Source organism: Globicephala melas, chromosome 20, assembly GCF_963455315.2.
Source record: "Globicephala melas chromosome 20, mGloMel1.2, whole genome shotgun sequence".
NCBI classification, from domain to species: Eukaryota; Metazoa; Chordata; class Mammalia; order Artiodactyla; family Delphinidae; genus Globicephala; species Globicephala melas.
The window spans coordinates 47,359,948-47,380,866 of NC_083333.1; the positions used below are offsets into that span (position 1 = coordinate 47,359,948).

The window sequence follows — 20,919 nt, forward strand, 5'->3', positions numbered from 1 at the left end:
GCTAACAGGCAAAGAGATGGACAAGGTGTGTTATTTCCATAAAATGGAATAGTACTGTGCAGTAAAAAAGGAACTACTGCCACCTGCGTCAGCATGAATAAATCTCAGATGCATTACGCTGACTGAAAGAAGCTAGACTCATAACGTTCTAGAAAAGGCAATATTGTTGAGACACAAGGATCAGTGGTTGTCAGAGGTGGGAGAAGGGAGTTGATTACGAAGGGAATGAGAATACTTTGGGGGCTGATGAAAACTTTTGGGGTGATTGTGGTGGTGGTTATATGCCTATGTGATGGCAAATTTCATGTACACCTAAAAATGGACAATTTTACTATATGTGAATTATACCTCAATAGACCACACTTTAAAATTTTTTCTATTTTTGGAAGTAATTTATTGTCAGTATGCTCAAGTCTGTAGCTAAATGAGCAGTTGATGGATCCCTGAGATGAGTGATTTCGTTTGACATCAGTTTTGACTCCAGAAGCCTATGCCTGTTCTCATACATTTAACAAGTAAACTGTCATGTGGCTCTTCTCTACCCCAGTTACATTAAAAATGCGTCTCTGTTCCTCACCAGTCTGTCTTCAAATCCTTACCATCCTTCTGCCGTCTAACTCATTCCTCTGTTCTCCCTACATCTCAGTAAACAGAGATCTTCCCAGTGTCATTTCTGGCCTGTATCACCTCAGTTTCTTTTTGGCTGAATATCTTTTCTACCACTGGTAGCTCCGTCCCTTTACTCCAGTTTATCCATCAGCAAACCTGATCACTTTATAATTTTGCTGCTAATTGAGAGATTTTTGGTCTTGCAGTGGACAGTGTTGAATCCAGCCATGGCTCACACCAGAGCCTTTCCCATTCTGTGCCAGCAGTGTGTTACTGTGCCCCTTCTCGGTCCCCAACCCTAGCCTTCCAGCTGCCAACCAGCTCTGGAGGGTTTGCCAGTGACAATAGTGGCAACAAAGTGGGGAGAGGAACTTGTAACCCTGAGTCTTTGTATTCAGAGACTGTGTTTTGGAACCCCCAAGTATTCTTGGTCTCATAGGCACTGGTCCTGTCTCCCTAGAGATTTAGTTCCATTCACCCTTGGATATATTCCTGGAGAAACATTTACACAGTAATATGTGCTGCACCACTTAAAACTGTTAATTGGAGATTGAATTACTTGTCAGCTTTTAAAAATGTAGTCCTGTCAGGTCAAGGAGGAGGGTGTTAGCAGCATGAGTAGATGAGCTATTGCATATTTTCTTCCCCTTCCTCTTTTTTCTCCCCCCTCCCTTTTCCTCTCTCATCCTTTCTCCTTTCTTTTGTTCCCGTTTTAATACTTCTTCCGTGTTCCCACTTATTCTTTCTCATCTCTCTCTTTCTGCCTTAGCCAAACCTTTATTGATAACCTGACAGGTCCCCAGAATGACTTTAATATCTAGAATCATGGATGAAGTCCAGTGATGACAGTTGCTCAGGAAATTTACAAAACCCCTCCTCACATCCTCTTGAGAATAGAAATATCGTAATGAGATGGAGTATCGCAGCAAGGACTCAGCTCGTGTAGCCTAATTCTTAGATGCAGGAGGACTTTTGTACTCCCTGCTTCTTTAACTGACCCATCAGGAATGTTTAAAGGGGGAAAGGTTGGATAGAGGGAGGAAAGCAGCAGAATTCATTTTTTATTCCATCGATATGCATCATTATTTTTCACATCTTCAGCACATGATTGCAAATATTTGCTTATAAGTCGAAAGGTCTCCAACATAATGTATATATCAGGACAAAAGCAATTTTTTAAAAACAATTGAGCTAAGTTACATCTATGAAACTTGGAAATCTCAGTGCCTGTGTGCTGACAAACATCCTGACAAGTAAATACTACATTCATTCAGTATTACACAGTGATTTCATTTGCACAAAACCTCACAGTGCTCTGCCACTTCAGTCAAATGTCTGGAGCACTGGGGAAGGGAAGAACGTGTTTATCTTGATCTCCAAAAAGGGATTTAAGGGCGAGAGCAGGCGGTCTATTAGACTGTTTTCATTGCCTGTCAGCTGTGGTAAACCTGAGCTGTCTGCAGTGTCTCTAGATAAGGGGCAACAGCAGCAGTGGCTAAGGCCTCTGCATGTATGTATGTATAGCTGCATTCATTTGTACTTCCTGTGTATCTCAGAATTTCTAAAGGCTATGCAGCATCTTTCGTGGAGCCTTTAACATTTGCGTTCTGCTAATCACTGGCTGTTTGCAGCGCTCTTAATTCCCAGGTCTGCCAGCTGTAAGTGCTGGATGAGGCTGAAGTTTATATGGAGAGTGAATGGAGATCCTCTTTCAGGCTCAGCTCTGCGGCGTGGGCACTCTTCAGCGGGGGACCTGAGATGGTGCCTGTTCCTAGTATCGCATGGCACTGCCTCTCCACTTAGACCTGGGGGCAGCAAAGTGGGGCCTCATCAGAGTCACCTCTGTTTGAGTGGTTCCTGTGTTTAAGTGGTTATTGATGCTTGTTGGGCAGATAAACTAAAAGTTTGTATCATGCAGTATAAAATGTGAGAGGAATAATTTCGGAACTGGAACATGGCAAGCAACTTGACTTATACAAGAATGCATATGTCCAAGTTGGAAAAAAATTGGTGAATGAATCTTGCCCACTTCATGAAAATATTATGTAAATGAGGGTTGTTTATCCCAGGTTTTTCTGTAGAAGATTGGTAGGGCAGTAGATGGAAGAATAAAACAGTGGGTTCTTTACTTTGCCTTCCTCAGTGCTCATCAGGGTTAGTGTAACTGTTCCAGCGCAATCATTTCAGAGTTAGGCAGAATGGATTTTGTCCTCGCCCAGATTCTGCTTTTGCAGTTGGAGCTTTTGTTGTGAAGTATTCTAAAATCATTAAAACCACTTGAGTCAGCAATGACCCCTATAAATCAGGAGCTATTGTGTGTGCCCTCGTTCTCCTGGTGCATGCTCCAAACATATGGTCATTGAAGATGAACTGGAGGCGCCTGCTTTCTCTTCGCTGATTGTTAAGTAGCTATGATTGTTGGCATTTGTTTGTGGTTAGTGAAGCAGGTTTCATTTTTGTGTGTCCTTCCCCTCTTCACCCCCTACCTCATGTGATAAGGCTGATCAGAGAGAGCTCTTCGGATACTCTGTTAGTCTGTCCTATAATTTTTGTCTTTAATTCCCAAATTAAATGAATCCTCTTACATGACAAACATTTCTTTAGCCCAGGGTAATGTTCTTCGTTGTGGTAAGCCCTGGTTTTCTTTCTGAACCCAGAGGAGAAGAAATGTATAAATACTGCCGCCTTTTCAGAACAATGCCAACACGTCAGAGCCTGAGTTTCCACTTGTAAAGGGAAGACATACCAAGTTATTAAACTCTTGCTCCTTCCAAGTCTGTCTCCTATTAGTTTGTAAGAATATGGGGTAGAATGGGGAGATGAGGGGGCCTCCAGGAGTAGCCCAGTTCTAGAGGCTCTCTTCCTCTTTGAAATGAAGGGGCAAAGACATCCGAGGAAGGTGTATTTGAACAGCTAAGCATCTCTTGGTCTGGTTCAGTCCCTTTTTCTGAAATTGGTCCTCGATGGGTTCATTGCTGATTTTGGAGAGGTGTGAGGTTCTAAGTGGTTGGACATTATCAAGTACTAGAGACAGTGTTTCATGGGAAAGAAAATAGCGTTTCTGAGCAGAAAATAGCCCCAGCTCTGTCTTCTAGGCAGTAAGCAGTTCTGGGCTCCTGTCATAGATTGTGGGTATCAGATATTCAGGGTCAGCACAGTGTCTCCTTTTTATTTCGTTTCCCCCTTTCCGATTTTATTTTAATAATTAAAAATACTGCTGATCACACTGAATGACTTCTGGCAGAGAGGCCGTCTGTCCCAGAAGGACCAGTTGTGGGCCATCAGGTTTATGACATCCATAAAACCGGAGCCAGATCAGAGCGCGGCCTCCCTGAGTGACAGGGTTTCTGCCTCCACCAGGGTCCCCCGTCATCTGACTGCTTTGGACATTTGTTTGGGGTTGGTTTTTCATTCTGTTTTGTTTCCTGATGCATGTGCGAGTGTGCCTGTGCACACATTTAAAGATAGAAATGAAACAGGTATGTAATGCCCTCTGCCTGTTAGAAAGACTAAAGCCATAAAAATAACAAACGGCGAGTATTTGCTAGAATGTCAAAGTTATGAGTTTATTTTGTAATGATGTGCTCCTGCCTTCATGAGGTAAACTGGCCGTGGCGGAGGTGTTATTAGTAATATGGACTCAGTGGAGCAGAAAGCTGAGTGACCGAGAGATCAGTGTATCAGTCAGGGAGAGGGCAAATGGAAAGAGACAGCAGGAGAATGAGAAAAGAGCCACAGCGCCTGGGCTGAGATGAAAGACAGACCGAGAGGCGGATGGGAACCCAGTGGTCAGATACGGCCTCCCTGGATCTGGGGGCTCCTTCAAAGGAGCTGCTGCTGTGTTACTCAGCTCAGGGCTGCCTGCAAAGGCTTGTTCTCTGTGCTTCCTTAGCGAGGAAAGCAGTAATCCGAGAGCCATTTTGCTTCCCATATTCCTTTCAGAAGAGTGTTTTCCATCCTTCCTAGCTGAAGTTAAATGGGACCAAGGCCAGCTGGGTCACATGGAGGTCATTGCTTTGGCCACCACCTTCCTCAGCCTTTGGCAGGTCTTGATGTTGGGGCTGACCCAGCATGCAGAGGAACCAGCTCCTAACAGGAAGGGGCAGGCTGGGAATATACAGGTAGAATTTGCTGGTCTTTCATTTATTCGCTTCTCCCCAGAGACTGGAAATGAATAAAAGTAAGGAAGAAATTTTGTGTTATGGTTATTTTCTAAAGAAGGAAAGGGAAGAGAAAAGGTAAAATACAGTAAGCGCTCTGCAACCGTTAAGAGCTCTCCAGGGCTACCATAGATGACTGGCAATTACTACACACTCAGAAGTTTGCAGTAGTCAGTGATCAGGCCGCCCAGCTTCCATCTGCTGGGTCAGAAAACCTCCCTCCCTGAAAGAAATTATTAACCAATCTTCAAGGGAAAAAGAAACCCTACAATTTCCAAGTCGAAGAATATTTTTTCTTCCTTTTTTTTTCTTTTTTAAAGGAAACTTTATGGTTTCCAATTGCAGATGCCCTTCAACCTCACAAGGGTTAAACTCCTCTAGGGATGGATACACCAGGGAATTGAGGCCCTGAATTCCCTGGAACCTTGGGAGGGAAGGACGCAGGAGAGGCAGGTTTGGGTATAAATCACTACCCTGCACCCAGCACACAAAGAGGACTGTCGGCTCAAGGGTTCATTCATGTATGTGTCATGAGTTGCTTCAGGATTTTGCTTTAAAAATCCAATGTAAAGGGGAAAATTAACCCTTAAAAAATGAGGCATCCAAACCTCACAGTGTTTCTATTTAACTGAGACTCATCACTTGAGGTTGTCAAAAGACAGGCACATTCCCTCTACTGTGCCTACAGGCAGCAGCTCGGCCAGGCCTGCAGGCGATGACGTAGCCTGTGTCTCAGGGTCCAAGCTTTACCACTGCCATGATTTCAGCTCAGAGTCAAGTATGCCATGCACATCTGTGGCAGCTAGTAGAGAGAGAGAGAGGCTTGCTGGTGTTTAAATTGCAACAGAATATGTGATTGTTTAAAAGCCTTTTGTGTTTTCCAAGTTTTCTTTTTAGGACAAAGGTCCAGATAGTCCCTCAGCACAACCCACGGAGGCTGGACTCTGTCTTGTGGAGAAAAGAATCCATTTTCGTGGGAATTACGAAATAGACTTTGCCTTTCTCTCTGTCTGGACGGATGTCTTTTCCCTTGTTTATTTCTCTAGGTCCTCGGAAGGGAAGTATACACCTCCAATAACCAGCTCGGGGGCATCCAGATCATGCATAACAATGGGGTGACCCACAGCACTGTCTGTGATGACTTTGAAGGGGTGTTCACTGTCCTGCACTGGCTGTCCTACATGCCGAAGGTAAGCCCTCCCCCCTTCCTTCCAGCACCGAGGAAGCCCATAGCACCCAGCCTTTGCAGCAGAGTTCACTGCCTCTGCGTGTGCGACTGTTTTATAGTAGAGGGATTTTTTTACGATATGTTCTCTGGAAGCCGTTGATTTCTTTTTTCTCCTTAAAGCCATCTTTTACCTCCTACCTTTAAAATGCCTTTGGATTTCATTGGTTAGGCCCCTTTCTGATGATTTCCAGCCACAGAAGCCTTCGTGTCCTATCTGGGCTCAGATCCCAGCTTATTAAGGCTTCTTCCTCATTGTGGGTCTTCCCCTTTGTAATCGGTATCCACCCCTCTGGGGAGCTTGTCGGAGAGCCTGGGCACGCTGAAACCAGGAGTCAGAATGCCCTACTTTCTGCCAGGCTCCTACATGAGACTTGAGAGCTGTACATGTTCCTCAGGGCTTGGCTCGAGATTAGGGTTCTTCTAGCTGATGATTGGGACTAACGGGTGTGACTCCATATGTGGTCCCTGCTGTCTTTGTCCATAACGATTGTTGCTGAGTTGGAGTTGTTCACTGACCGCTGTGCTCTTCCCCCCCAATCTCCTTTCAGAGTGTACACAGTTCAGTTCCTCTCCTGAATTCCAAGGATCCTATAGATAGAGTCATCGAGTTTATTCCCACAAAGACTCCATATGATCCTCGCTGGATGCTGGCAGGCCGTCCCCACCCAAGTATGTACACATTTGAGGGTCTGTGGCACCCTGGCCCTCAAACTTCCAGTCTTCCTTTCAATCACTAACCAATTCCTGCACAATAGTATATGACAAAGAAAACAAAGCCACTGAAGTACCTGGAAATGAGGGAAATCTGAAAAACAGCTCTCTGAAGAAAAAAGTGGAAAATCCTTCAAGAACAAATGAAAAATGAATGAAATCAGCCATTGAGTCATAAGCACTGGAGTCATTAATACATTTCTTTTCTGTTATTAGAGCACTTATTATTTAATGGGCTCAAAGACTTTAAAACAGTTAAATATAAGCCATAAAGTCATAGAATTACAGGACCAGAATCTTTGACCATCTAGTCTCTGTAAACAGAGATTGATCAGCTAAGTTCTGGGAAAGGTCTTTGAGACCCTCCACTATAGAGTGTGACTACACTCTTCCCAGCAAGCTGTTGCTGGGCACCCACCCTGCATGCGCCCTTCTTCTCATATGATTTTGGTAATAGTATTGATCTGTGCCTTAGTTATTAATGTAAGGTTGCTTTGTAAGATTATTTATTCATGAAGAGACTGTGCAGAACTTTTAATGTGATAACTGTATCGAGTAAGAACAAGCCCTCCCTCCATGTTTATCTAATATATCCCTCTGTCTTGGGGCTGATTTTACCAAACTTAAAAAACAAAAAGAGGGGAAAAAAGAGGCAACTCCACGTAAGGCAAATGTACATTCTTGTTTGTCTGTCCATTTGGCGATTTTAACAAACCTTATTTAGTGGGAAGTTCTTTTGTGAAGCCCCAAACCCCCCTGCTACATTTTGAATCTATTTTTTTTAGGCTTTTTGAGAAAGTGTTTGTTCTTTTTTCCATGTTTGTTGCAACTATTTCCTCCCAAAAAGGCTATATCTAAAAGAAGAATGGAATGCAGAAGATAATTCCTTAAACTTAAGAGTCATTGTGATTTTGTTGAAAGAGAAAGAAGTCTTCATAAGGAAGACTTAATACACCTTTGTGGGCACCCACTAAGCCACGTGGGCCTGTAAAGCACTTCCATATACACTATCTTATTTGGACTTGCTACTTCTCAGAGATAAGAAGAGATGACCGTTTTACAGGCTCAGAGAAGTTAAGTGATTTGGGCAAGGTCTCACAGCTAATACGTAGGAGTTGGGCTTAATCTGAAGCCTAACTATAGATACTGTAAAAAAATCACCAGAGGAGGGCTGACTTTAATTTAAAATGTTACCTGTTGTCTTCAATGCCTTTTCTTGTTCATCTTAATAAAACTAAATACTTTTTCTTACATCACCAGAAAAATCACCATAGTAATCTTTTTCCCTACCTCTCATTTTTATACCAAGATTTATAATAAGAACTATGAACCTAAGATACCTGTCAGCCTTAAAATACAGGACTTTTCTGGCAGAATTCAGAACAAGACTTAGCGAGTGTTCTCCTGGGAATTACGGGATGCCACGTTAGCTGGCTTCTAAGTTCTGCATCTGAATTGAGCATGACCTGCTCTTCTTTGAGGAGGCCCAGTAAAGCCCACCTGCAATGGCCATAGCCCACCAATGACTCCCCTCTGTCAGTCAACATATAAGACAGGAGGGGTTTGAAAGAAAAACAATTTCCATTTTGAAATGAATTCTGTGGTTCCAAATCATTACTATTGAAGTAAGAACCATCAAATGATCCAAGCATATAAAGTTAAAATTTCAATATCCTGATGTACTCAGAAGTTTGGTTTAGAACCTTTATCCAAATTTGAGCCCTCTTTCATGGGGTGAACAGGTGTGTGTGTGTGTGTGTGTGTGTGTGTGTGTGTGTGTGTGTGTGTGTGTGTGTGTGTGTGTGTGTGTGTGTGTGTGTGTAGATGGGCATTATCCTGGCTATTATTAATGAGATCCACAGAATAAAATGAATTTGTGATAAACTAAGTTTTCTGGGTTTTGGATAATATTTTTTCATCGACTCCCTAGTAATTCATCCTGCTGTCTCTTGTGCAGCTAACACTCGCTCCCAAATCGAGTGACTTCAGATTTTAATTTAGTGGAAGCGTTAAAGAAAGCAGATGATTCCCTGTGATAAGTTAAAGCAGATATCTCCTAGGTGAAAAGTTAAAGTCATTTATTAGAGGAGATAGTGCCGTGATATTCTTCAAACTGATGCCCAACACGAGACCAGAATCTAAACGATCGGCTTTGGGCTCATGATAGAGAGATAATTTTGAAATGGATGATCACATTTTACACTGGGGCCATAGAGGCAAGGAATGTAGAACACAGTAATTACAAGTTGAGTCTTGATAAAACACTCTCCATCCTGTTTAAGTCAGCAGAGGTTAGCTTGCTCGGATCTCCACTTTTAATTGGTTTTGGGCTTGAGTTTTTAGGGGGCGGAGGGCCATGTTCAAATTAGAAGACTTGCTGAGAAACTATGAGCCGAGAGGGCAGCCGGGAAACAGTTATTTGCAGAAGCTTTTATGGGGCCTTGGTCAAACACGGATACCTGTGGAACAGAAGTTATCTTAAACTAAGATGTTGAAAGTTTATGTGTCTTGCCAGTGAAGGAAATTCTATGCACAAAGGAGGTTAATGACATAAAGTGTGTTCATCTGAACCATTATATTTTTGATTCCTATCAAGAGTATACAGGAATGGCCCTTTCTTGTAGTAAGATTATACTTTCTGAGCAGTAAATAAAGCGGATGTATCTTGTTGCTTTTCTAGCAGAGAAGCTGAGTCCCTTTTCTTTTCCTCAAATTTGGGTCCTCATCTGATCATTAGGCTGTCTTCAGCTTTCCATTAAAAGAAAATCATTGGAATCAAACAAAATTGTAAGCTAAGTTTTAAAATAGAAATACACTTCTTGAAAACATCTTCAATGACTTGGCTGCCTTTTGACAAATGTTTGTGGTGTTTTGAAAAAAGCCAGGTTATTTATTTAAAAGACGCAAACTCTCTCTGCTAGCTGAACCCCATCGTTTAACAATAAATGATGCTTTTGCTGATAAATGATTCTTTTTATTCAGACTAGCAAATGAAATAGGAGATGAGGTCTGAAGGCAGATGAACATTCAGGGGCCTAATGTTTCCATCTATTATAATACGTTTAAAAACAAATAACCCCCCAAATCCAACCTCCAATTTGCCAATTCCAGTGTATTTTGAATGAATTGACCGTTTTAATTTTCTGTTTTCTTTGTTTCCCTTCTGTAGCCCAGAAAGGTCAGTGGTTGAGTGGATTTTTTGACTATGGCTCTTTCTCGGAGATCATGCAGCCCTGGGCACAGACTGTGGCAGTTGGCAGAGCCAGGTAAGAGCTCTTTTGTTTTGGAAGCTCTTTTTCCTCCCAACTAAAAACAAGAAAAGAAAGGGCTGTATAGGTTTTTTACCAATAACGTTCTCTTTGTCTAAACTTTCTCAGCATACTGGATTATAGTCATGCCCAAGGCAGCATAACTGGAGCACTGGTTCCCAGTGGTCATTTAGCGTGTCACTCTAATGATGCGTTTAATCTGAAGTTTGGTTTTGGCAACACTTCCTTTTCATAATACCGAAAGAAAAGCTCTCTGGGGCTGTACAGCCCAACCACAAGAGCCATAGCTCACCAGTGACCCCCACTCTATCCCCCAAAGACCATTTTCTTTCAGGAGTAGATGGCCAGTGAATCAGACTCATCTACTTCTCTCTGTAACCCACCCAAAAGACCTGTGTAACCGGAAGAAGTTCCTTCATGGCATTGAGATTATTCAAGTAACAAATGCACTGTACTGGCTTATCATCAGATATGAATTGAAAAAAAATTTACCTGAAACAGGAGTGGGTCAAATAAGCTGGAATAGGTTGCAGGGATACCTCTAGTTTTCAAGGGGGAAATTGAAGTTTCTATTAAATTTTAATACCCACTCTAAGAAGTGCTTCACTCAACAGCGAGCTCTGCTCGAAATAATCTGCCAGGCTCGCCGTAACGAGCACCGCCGAGGCTGATCTTAATCTGGCTCTGCACCTCGGAGACTCGCCGCCCCGGGGACCCACGTCTGGAGCTCACCTTCCTCTCAGGGGCAATCAGGTTTCCTTATCCTTGTGAAAAGTGGCACCTGCCCAAGATTCTCAAACATGCCACACTGGGTTGAGATTTAGATTCCAGCCTCGAAAATAATTCTAGGCTTTGTGGTGCTCTCCGTCCAGCAGGTCAGCACGCCTTGTGCTGCCAGTGACCAGGAGCCATCAGATGGCAAATCCCACCAGGCGGGATCTTTCACTGGGGCTCTGAGTAAGACTCAGCCTGGAGTCTGCCCGGACCGAGACTCCCAGGGACCAGCTCCCATCTTCTCCGGCCTCCCAGGCTTCTGCCGCACCGCAGGCTTCCGAGTCCCAGTGAGGGTTATTCTTTGTGCCTGGCAGAACTCCCACTGGGGAGGAGCCCCCCCACTCAGGACCTACTGGTTTGTTAGTCTTCACAGGACACTACAAGCAACTTTTTTGAGACTGTGTCTCTTATCCATTCTGCTTCAGTTTTCCCGTCCTTAAAAAACATGACCGAGAAAGCCAGACCTTTGTTAAGGTCTTTAAGATCCTCCCATAGGAAACAGGAGAATAATGCTTTACACTTATGATTGGAAGAACAGGACTGTTCGGTGAGCAAGTTCAGTCAAGCTTGGCTTTGGTTAGCTCTGCCGTTGTTTATTGCGGCACTCACTCTGACTTCTTTCTTTCTTTCCATCTGATGAGTTCTGGGCTTCTTACTCCAAACACATACACATGGTCACAAGTATATAAAGCACAAATGGAGCTAGCTTCTTTCAAAAGCAATGGCATTTCGCGAAATAAATATAAATGTATTCTTCTGGGATTGTTACTGTAAGTGCTGCCAAAACTCATCTTTGGTATGTATGTTTGGAATATGTGTGCTATTGGCTGTAAATTGTCTTTTATTATTCCATGGCACCTTGTCCAGGGACACACTATAAAACAAGATGCAGCATCTTCATGTGCTAGCCTGATAAAATTTATATGTAGTATAATAGAAAACAGAAGTTGTTCTGAGCTGTTTTCAAGTTCAATAAATAACTGTAATACTCGGATAAAGATGTTCTTTATTAGGTCACGTGGGCCCTAATATATAAGTTATAAGTTACCGATTTAGGGTGGCTTTTGCAATTACAAGTTTCCAGTTGGATTGTTAATCATTGTGAACAGAAATATTTCTAAACCCTCCTGTGTACCTTCTGCTCGTTGTCTGATTGTCTAGAGAGCTTTTGATTCTGATTCAGTGCAGGCAAGTGACAAGGGGGTGGGTGGTCCCCACTCAGGCCCCTGTCAGGCCTCTTGTGATGACAAGGATCCATTTCCAGTAGCCAATATAACAACCAAAGACCATCCTTCATGGAAAAGTTTGTTATGGAGATGCTGTGGGGAATGAGAGACTATAACCCGTTCCAGCCCCAACCCCAAGGAATGCAGCTGAGAAGGTAAAGATTGAATCACATTTTCCAGAGTGAGGACTCACCCTGTACCTTGCAGGCTCGCTCACACTCACTTTCTCGATCTCCTCCTGATTTTTACTAGGAAATCTTTATGAGGACCAAGTGTGGGAGGGTATCATGGAGTACAGATGCAGAGGCTTTGAGCTCCTGAACAGTTTTTTAAATTAACAGAGCTTGGAGATTAAATTTATCCTTCCAGTATAGATCACCTATTCAACCAAGATGACTTCTGAAGGTTAACCCTGACCCACTGCTCTTTTTCCAACGGAAGAGAAAGTTAAGGGCTTGTTCAACCACCTCCCTACACTGGGCACACGTTTTTCATCATCCCCGTAACACACCTGCATACTCCCCATCCACACGCCCAATGGTAAGACCTACTGTACCCTCAGATCTTACCAGGAACCACGTTATCAATACTCCACAGAAAACTACAGGTCTGTTCCAGCAATGAAGTTTCAGGTTCCTACTGCCTTTCAGACTGTTTCCCTTCATCTTCACCAAAGACATGCTGTAGGGTGAACTGAGAAATTTCACTTGGCAACCACAGTGATGGTGTGTGTGTGTTCATTTGTGTGTGTGTACAAGATCTCACACACGTACTAGGCTGTTGAGTCTAAATGCAGAGGCTCCCCTGGTACCACCCTTGGTTTGAATTTATCCTGTGGTGGAGAATAGGAGTGATCCTGAGGGCAGAATCAGTTACCAGTTATGACTTACCAATCATATTTGGTAAACATGCAGTTTCCCTCCATATTTACCAAATTTACCATTTTTACCAAATCTGTAGAGTAACGTTTTGCCCCCAGAAAAGTCAGATTTCCCCCTGACCCTGTATTTGTTTCCACATCCCCCTCCATCAATGTTTTGATGTAGGATTGGAAAATAAATGACTAGCTGTAACGTAGACATACATCGGGTTCTTACGAGGCTCATTTTTTATCAGGCTAGGAGGAATACCTGTGGGAGTAGTTGCCGTGGAAACCCGAACCGTGGAACTAAGTATCCCAGCTGATCCTGCAAACCTGGATTCTGAAGCCAAGGTAGGTCACCTCAAGTACCCTGAGCGCCCATGCTTGGAGCTGTGTTTCCGCCTCTGCAGAGCCGTGGATATATTGGGAGCATTGCAAACCACCAATTTTAGAGGAAAGGGCAGCCAGCAGCCTTTAATGATTTCAGACCATCACGAGCTCACTTTTAAGATGACTCGAAATGGACCGCAAGCTAAATTCTGCCTGAAAAATTAAATGGGCCTTTACAGTGGTCTTGTTGTTGCTAGAAAACAGTCTTCTTTTGTTGGGTATGTGGTCTTCTAGAAAGGCAGCTGAGATGATGCTGAGGGCCCACTGGTCCTGGTTGTCCAAGCACTCGTGGAAGAGCTCCTACTGGAATTAATAAGGAAGTCTGCCCCGACACCAAATGTGAAAGCCACAGCCCATCCTTTCTTTTTCTTTTTTTCTTTTTGGCTGCGTTGGGTCTTCGTTGCTGTACGCGGGCTTTTCTCTAGTTGCAGGGTGCGGGCTTCTCCTTGCGGTGGCTTCTCTTGTTGCGGAGCACGGACTCTAGGCGCGTGGGCTTCAGTAGTTGTGGCATGCTGGCTCCAGTAGCTGTGGCTCGTGGGCTCTAGAGCGTAGGCTCAGTAGTTGTGGCGCACGGGCTTAGTTGCTCTGCGGCATGTGGGATCCTCCCAGACCAGGGCTTGAACCTGTGTCCCCTGCACTGGCAGGCGGATTCTTAACCACTGTGCCGCCAGGGAAGTCCCATCCTTTTCAAAAGGGTGGATTAAGTCTTCACAGCCTGACAAAGGGTCAGGGAGATGAGAGGAGCTTATGCAGCAGGGCTACCTCAAGCGCCGCTGACTAAGCACAGTACAGGGAAGCTGTACCAGGCACAGAGGTGAGAGCACGTGGAGACTCTGACCAGGGGGCTTGCTTGGAGCTGTGTGGTCGAGTCACTTAAAGTTGCCCTGGGAAGCCTGGAAGGAGGATGCCTCAGGCTGCATCCTTCCTTTGGAAGCAGTGAGGTTCCCCCCTTTGGACTAAGGAGGGGTGGGTGGTGGAATCAAGACTTAGGAAGAGGAGTATTTAACGAAGTCAAAGAGCCAGGATCCTTTCTTCTTTTTTATTTCAAGGATGATCTTGATGAACAACAACTTTGGTTTGGTTTGATTTTGAGTTTTTAACAGTAAAACTTTATTCTCCCGGGAGAGATTCCCCTTCAAACTGTGTTGTTAATTGTGTCTTCTTCTTTGGCTTTTCCTCATAGATAATCCAGCAGGCTGGCCAGGTTTGGTTCCCGGATTCTGCGTTTAAGACCTATCAGGCTATCAAGGACTTCAACCGTGAAGGGCTGCCTCTGATGGTCTTTGCCAACTGGAGAGGCTTCTCTGGTGGGATGAAAGGTAATTGGCCTGGCCCTGGGCTGGAGGGGCCTCACTGATTCCCTTGAACACTGCAGCGGGGGGAGGAAGGGTTTATACTGGGTTTATATGAGTGTCCTGATAGCACATCAGCCTAGGTTTTTGGGCGATTATGCTCCCTCAGATGTCTTCTGAGTTGTAACTTGAACGGGAAGATTCGATTTTTACAGTTCCATACAAAATTTCAGAGCTGTCTAGGCCTTATGTAGGTGGACTGCTGATTTAGCTTTCACAGCTTAGTGACGGACTGTTCTGATGGTCCTGGGGAAATACAACTGTCCTAGTCTCTGTCCCTCTTTTCTGGGCATACTCTTTGTTGGTGTTTGTCTTTAATGCTCTATGATGACCAAGATAGATACTGAAATTAGCTGTCACCAGAAGAAAACGAACAAATTCTATACCGGAGGCTTTCCCTTTGTGGCAGTTCGTGATATGTTTTATTATTATCCAACAACAGCCCTGGGCCTGTGGCTCCAGCATATTAGACCATTATTGTAAAGGCTCTGCTCAGTGCCAGTCACTGAGAATCCTCCGTGTGAATGGTTCAGGGAAACACCCACTACCTCTCAAGGGTTGTGAAGCTTTCTCCCCAATGGCCAGAGATTCGTGGCCAGGCGGAGGCCAGAGACCACATGCCGGGAGGGAGGGGATGAGTATGCTGATAAGTGTCAACTTTATTCCTCAGGGAAAACCCTAGAATGGATTAGGGGAATAGACGGAGGGAGGAGTTGGTACTGCTGGAGTGAAAGGAGTGATCAGAGGTAGGACATGTAAAATGTGAAAGAACGAACTCTCAGTAAGGCACCCAGAAGTAGCTTGGGGCAGGAGCATCTCTAGCTTTGAGGGAGGAAAAGCTTGGGGAAGTTACCCTTTTATAGGTTATCAGCTGTGCGTGGAGAGAGGTTAGAGCCTCGTGCCAGCAACTTTCCCTTACCTGGCTAAGAAAACCCCTGCCTGTATGGCCAGCCTCCCTGCCCAAATGTAGATGAGTAGGGCGATTTCTTTGTTTTAGTTGAAAAGGTCCCCTTTGTCTATATTTACTGGACAGCTACCACATTTTGCACTTTCTTTGGGGAGACGTGGACTGTACATGCAAATCAGGGTTTGTATACTTTCCTAAGCTATTCCAGGTGAATTGCTTTTTGACCAAGATAATAAATCAGTGGAAATACCATGAGATATTGAGAGTATAGGTTAAATAAGTCAATCCTACACATTTTTATTGAGTTCCTATGTGCAAGGAGCTGTGCTAGCTAGCTACTTCACAGAAAACAAAAGTAAGTCAGAAAAGAGTCTTGAAGCCTGAAGGAGTCAAGAAGAATGTCTTGTGCAGAAAGTTAGACCCATAATGTATAAAGTATAAACAAAATACCACAGTGTTTCTACCAGACGTAAAATAGATAGCTAGTGGGAAGCAGCCGCACAGCACAGGGAGATCAGCTCGGTGCTTTGTGACCACCTAGAGGGGTGGGATAGGGAGGGTGGGAGGAAGGGAGACGCAAGAGGGAAGAGATATGGGAACATATGTATACGTATAACTGATTCACTTTGTTATAAAGCAGAAACTAACACACCATTGTAAAGCAATTATACTCCAGTAAGGATGTAAAAAAAAATAATACTAACCACAGTGTTCAAAGGAGGATGATACTCTATGGGGGCAGGGGAGGGGGTGGCTGGAATCCCTTTCATTTATGTATATGAGATGCATTTAGCATCAGATTTCACTTGATCCCAGATTCCCTGGCTGTGAGATTTACATTGACTTGGGAGAGAATGCAATGCTATTACTCCTTAGTTACCTCTCTTCTGGGGAGCCATTGCTCATCCTGACATTACTTTCTCAATGGCTCATCCTGACATTACTTAGGAGCCATTCTCAATGGCTCATCCTGACATTACTTAGGAGACGTCAGCCTGGCTATTTTGTCCTAACGAATTTAGAGCTCAAAAGTTTGCGATGTGCCACTTGTAGGGGAAGCTTTAATTCTGCGGCGTATTTTGGCTCAGGCCCAGATTGGCTGCCCGCCCTATAACCATAAGAGCATCAACAATTAAGATGCATTGGGCTCTTTTCACCAGAAACTGCACTAACCATTTTACATGCATTATCTTACATAATCATCACAACAAGCACCTCTAAGGGGTAAGTTATATTATTATCCACAATTTGCATAAATTGAGACTTAGGTTAAGTAAATTTCCCAAGATCATTTAGCTAAAAAATGAGAACACAGACCTGTCTTACTTCCTGTAGCACAATTTAGAGCCTAGGGCCAGAACCAGATCTACTAGAATATCCCAAGAATAGAATATCTAGGTTCCTGAGAAAGTAATTATCCACCTACCGCCCCTCTGCTTTGGGGTTATTGTGACAGGAAACTGCAAGAACTCAGAAATGAGTTATGGGTTTTTAATTGTAAAATATACATAATATTTATCCTATTAACCATTTGTAAGTGTACAGTTCATCAGCATTAAATACATTCACAATGTTGTGTAACCATCACTACTGTCTGTACCCAAAACTTTTTCATCATCCTCGACATAAAGTCTATACCCATTAAATAGTAACTCCCCACCCCCACCCCCGTCCCTAATCAAAAACGAGTTGTTGGCCTGATGTGGAGCAGGACCAGCTCTGTCTTCTGAATTTTGGTGCTGCTGCTGCATCCGTTTACACGTCACTTAAGACAGATAAGCTTTGGGGAAGATGGAGATCAGTGTGAAAGTAGGAGGGGAGGAGCACCCCCCTTTCATAGTTACATGCAGGCCAGGATGTTTTCTATGTATTATCTCATGTAAAGGGACCAAAGCTGAGAGTCATTCCATATCCCTTGGGGAGATGTTTGCAGTTTTGGTTTCAATACTGGCTGGGGATTATGCAGGGAGGGAAAATAAACAATTATGCCATCCCTGAGTGCACACAAACACACAGCCAGGAGCCGACTGCACTGTGGGTAAAATGACTCCAAAATTGTGTGTAATGAGTAGGAAAAGATTAGAGACAGCTCTTGCTATGCTGAAAATTGACATTAGTGGAGGGGGGAAAAAATAACCTCTTTACTAGTCGGCCTAGGAGGTCTAATTCAAGCAGTAAAAATATAAATAAATAAATAAAAGCACGTCAAGATGGTATTGGTGCTTTTTTTCCAATGAGCTCTATCTGGCCGGAAGGCTATTCAGCATAATGCAAAATTAAATTATAAAAACTGGCTGAATATTTAGATGGAAGAGCCATTTGGAAGCAGTTTATTTAGACGAACCGGCAATGACCCACAACAGGGAGACATCAAGCATGAAATTTACTAGAAATTAGCACCAGGGTCCCAGCCTCAGCATGAATAGCTTGATAGGATGCAAATCCCAGTGATATTAAGCTGCCTCACTGCTGGTGCTACAGGGTCACTCTCAGTTGGCTTTTCATGTTATACTTATTATTTTTTCCCGGGACAGGTTATAAATAACAATAAAAAACATTTATTGAAAACTTTAACTGGAATGAAAGTCTATTATAAAGTCTCTGATTACTTGGATGTTGAAATGCAGTGTCAGCCGGCCATAATGAACTCATGAGAGACATTATGTGTATGCAGCTTGTGTATGCCTGATGTCTACCTTCAGCTTCTAACAGATAATCTCGCCTCAAGCCAATAAGATCTGTTCCAGTTTTGAGAGAGCAGAGCACTGTGGAAACACCCTACCGCCCTGCTCCCTTGTTTGGTACGTGCGGCTGCTGTGGTGTATCCCTGTTGTGTAACAATGAAGGCTCCAGGCAGGGTTGGCGCCTGGGTGCTAAGAACAGGCTGGAAAGGCTATGTGCTCACCGTTCATGCAGATGTGCTTTGCTCAGGATGCTTAGAAAGCTGCAGGCTCCCCCCTCTCTGAGGAAGAACCTTTCAGTATTTTCCATTCCCATCGCATTTCTCAGGGCCTGAGAATTGACAGTCAGCATATGCATAGCTTTACAGTTCCCTAGATGATGTCTAGCCTAAACCCTTGGGGATCCCCCTTCCCCTGCTGCTCTTGGCTATGCTTTTGCTCTGTCTCTTAAATATGAAGGGATTTCAAACGAATGTGTGTCAGATTGTTGCCAAGCGCTTCAACCTGCCTTTCAGGAACGTGTGGTCTGGGGCAGCTGTGAATCAGTACAAGCATGTTGATTGTAGAATTTGTGTTTGTTTATATTTTAATAGCCTTTGTTGCCTTTGGAGTGTTTTGATGATTCGGATAGTGGGGTGTTGATGTTCCAGGTTAGATGGAGGCGTTTTTTTTCAAGTCCCAAGCTTGTCAGCTTCAATGAAGCCTGATGCCCCTTTTCTACTCACAGTCTTGGGGCCTGAAGATAATTGTTTGGCAGTCGGATCCATGCCCTTCACAGAGCTGCTAGTATAAGTTCTGATATCTCTGAACATACCAAAAATCCAGGCAACATTTAGAAATACTCATTTATTTAAGTCTCTTTTCTGGCTTCTGTTTTACTGAGCCCTTGTATCAGATGCTGGAAGGCAGATTACTTCAGCCTCCTGCGCTTTCCTCGCCTTAAGAGGGATGGGTTAAGAATGAAGTAGCAGAATGTGGACTTAAGAGACAAAGAGATCTGGGTTCAAAGTCTCAACTCTGCCACTTACTCACTTAAGCCTCAGTTTACTCACCTGTCACTTGGGTATGAGAAAAAGAAGAGTTTTCTGATGATTAAATGATTTACGTGTGTGTGTGTGTGTGTGTATGTATGTAATCATGCTCCCTCGTATACAGTAAGCTAGCCATGAAGATGAAAAGAGGGACCAAAGTCCATTTCACAAAAATAAAATGCACACATACTCAACTTTATCCCAAACAATTTGCTTATACTATGAAATTAAGTTTTGTTTTGTTTTAATTAACTACATGGAAGTACATTTTTAATAAAGTCCTCTCCGTTTTTGGGAGCTGAGTCCGTTCATCATAGTACAGAGCTGGATTTTGATGTAGACATGTCTTTAACAAACAAAAGTGAGTGAAGAGGCTGGAAGCGCTGTCATTTGCCTCTTAACTTACTTTTCTTTCACATAGGATGACTTTTTGGGTGCCATTTGCTGCTGTTTCACTTTCTCCTTTTATCTCCACCTCCCATTTCTTCTCCGCGCATGATACCGTTGAGAGCCACTCCTTCCTGTTACTCATTCTGAGACTGTACTCTTGGCAGCACTGAAAAATGTACTGCTAATTACACAATTATTTTATTATGTCGCACTGGTTGAAATATCCACTAAAGAATTAATTTAGTTAAAATAATTTGAACTGAGCAATTATTTTCATAACCACGGAATTAGCGTAAAGCGCTTAACGTCCTTTATTCCCTGCTCTTCATACAGCAGTTGTGTAATTAGCAGTAAATTTTTTTGGTCTTTGCTTTCCTCCCAAAGGAATAAATGTCTTTGTTCTGATCATATATACAGAGTGTGTGACCATTCACATTCTACATAGAGTAGGGAGTTTTTCCTGGGGCAACTTCTGAGTTTTTGGAATTCCTTCACAGACCAGCCAGCCAGGTTGGAGCAGTGGAGAAAGGCATAGGCCTTGCAGAGAACTGTGCTCACCCATGGTTTCTATACAGAGAGCCATTTTTACTTTGGAGAAGGTAGAGGTTTAATTTGCCAGTAACTACAGTGAAAGCAATTTCTCTTTGGTTTGCTCTTAAGTTCCAGAAAAATGCCTCTTTGCTTTGGGTTTCCAGATTGATTTATTCTAAATTGAGGTCCTCTCTTTGTTAGGAAAGTTTGAACTCAGTTGAACCTGTTATTTGGTGTTTCAAAAGGATCCACTCTGGTTCCACTGCAATACTCATTAAACATCTGGAATCATAAACCTAAAACTTCAGCAGTGTTTAGACTTCAGTGAGCTAGGAAGTGGGAAGAAGTCATAAATTATTGGGAAATAAATAACTGATCCTGCTTTCCAAGGACTGACTCTATTTATGCACCAAGGGTCCCTTTTCTTCAGGCTGCACCTGACCTTGGGGGGATTACAAAGCGTACTCTTTATCAGAAGAAAGAGGTGGCTCCTCTTTCTATGTGGCTGTGTGATAGTTCCAATAAATACATATGCACTTAAATTTTCTTCTCATTGGTACCCTGATAAAATGCAACTGATAAAGAATTAATTTTTTCTTTCTCGCTGTGTTCTTTCCAAAGCCTGCGTGTGCTCACTCATTTATTCAGCAGACACTTACTGAACACTAACTGTGTTCTAGGCACTGGACAGGACCCTGGGGATGCAAAGATGAAAGATGCAGTTTTTGAAGATAAAATTTTTGAAGGATGCATTTCCATTAGCTGTGCCTTTTAAGGGCTTATCATATGCTAAGTATC

The 20,919-nt window shown here is 43.3% G+C and overlaps 1 protein-coding gene across 7 annotated transcripts in view; it reads left to right on the forward strand.

Annotated features, from left to right (window-relative positions):
* ACACA (acetyl-CoA carboxylase alpha) overlaps positions 1–20,919 on the forward strand; it is a 272,141-nt gene that overhangs the window by 224,286 nt on the left and 26,936 nt on the right. For all 7 annotated transcript variants that reach the window (XM_060290411.1, XM_060290412.1, XM_060290414.1 and 4 more), the window contains 5 exons: positions 5,816–5,959; positions 6,546–6,666; positions 9,878–9,974; positions 13,094–13,190; positions 14,413–14,548. In XM_060290411.1, coding sequence (XP_060146394.1) covers positions 5,816–5,959; positions 6,546–6,666; positions 9,878–9,974; positions 13,094–13,190; positions 14,413–14,548 — 595 coding nt within the window. The remainder of the gene's footprint in view (positions 1–5,815; positions 5,960–6,545; positions 6,667–9,877; positions 9,975–13,093; positions 13,191–14,412; positions 14,549–20,919) is intronic.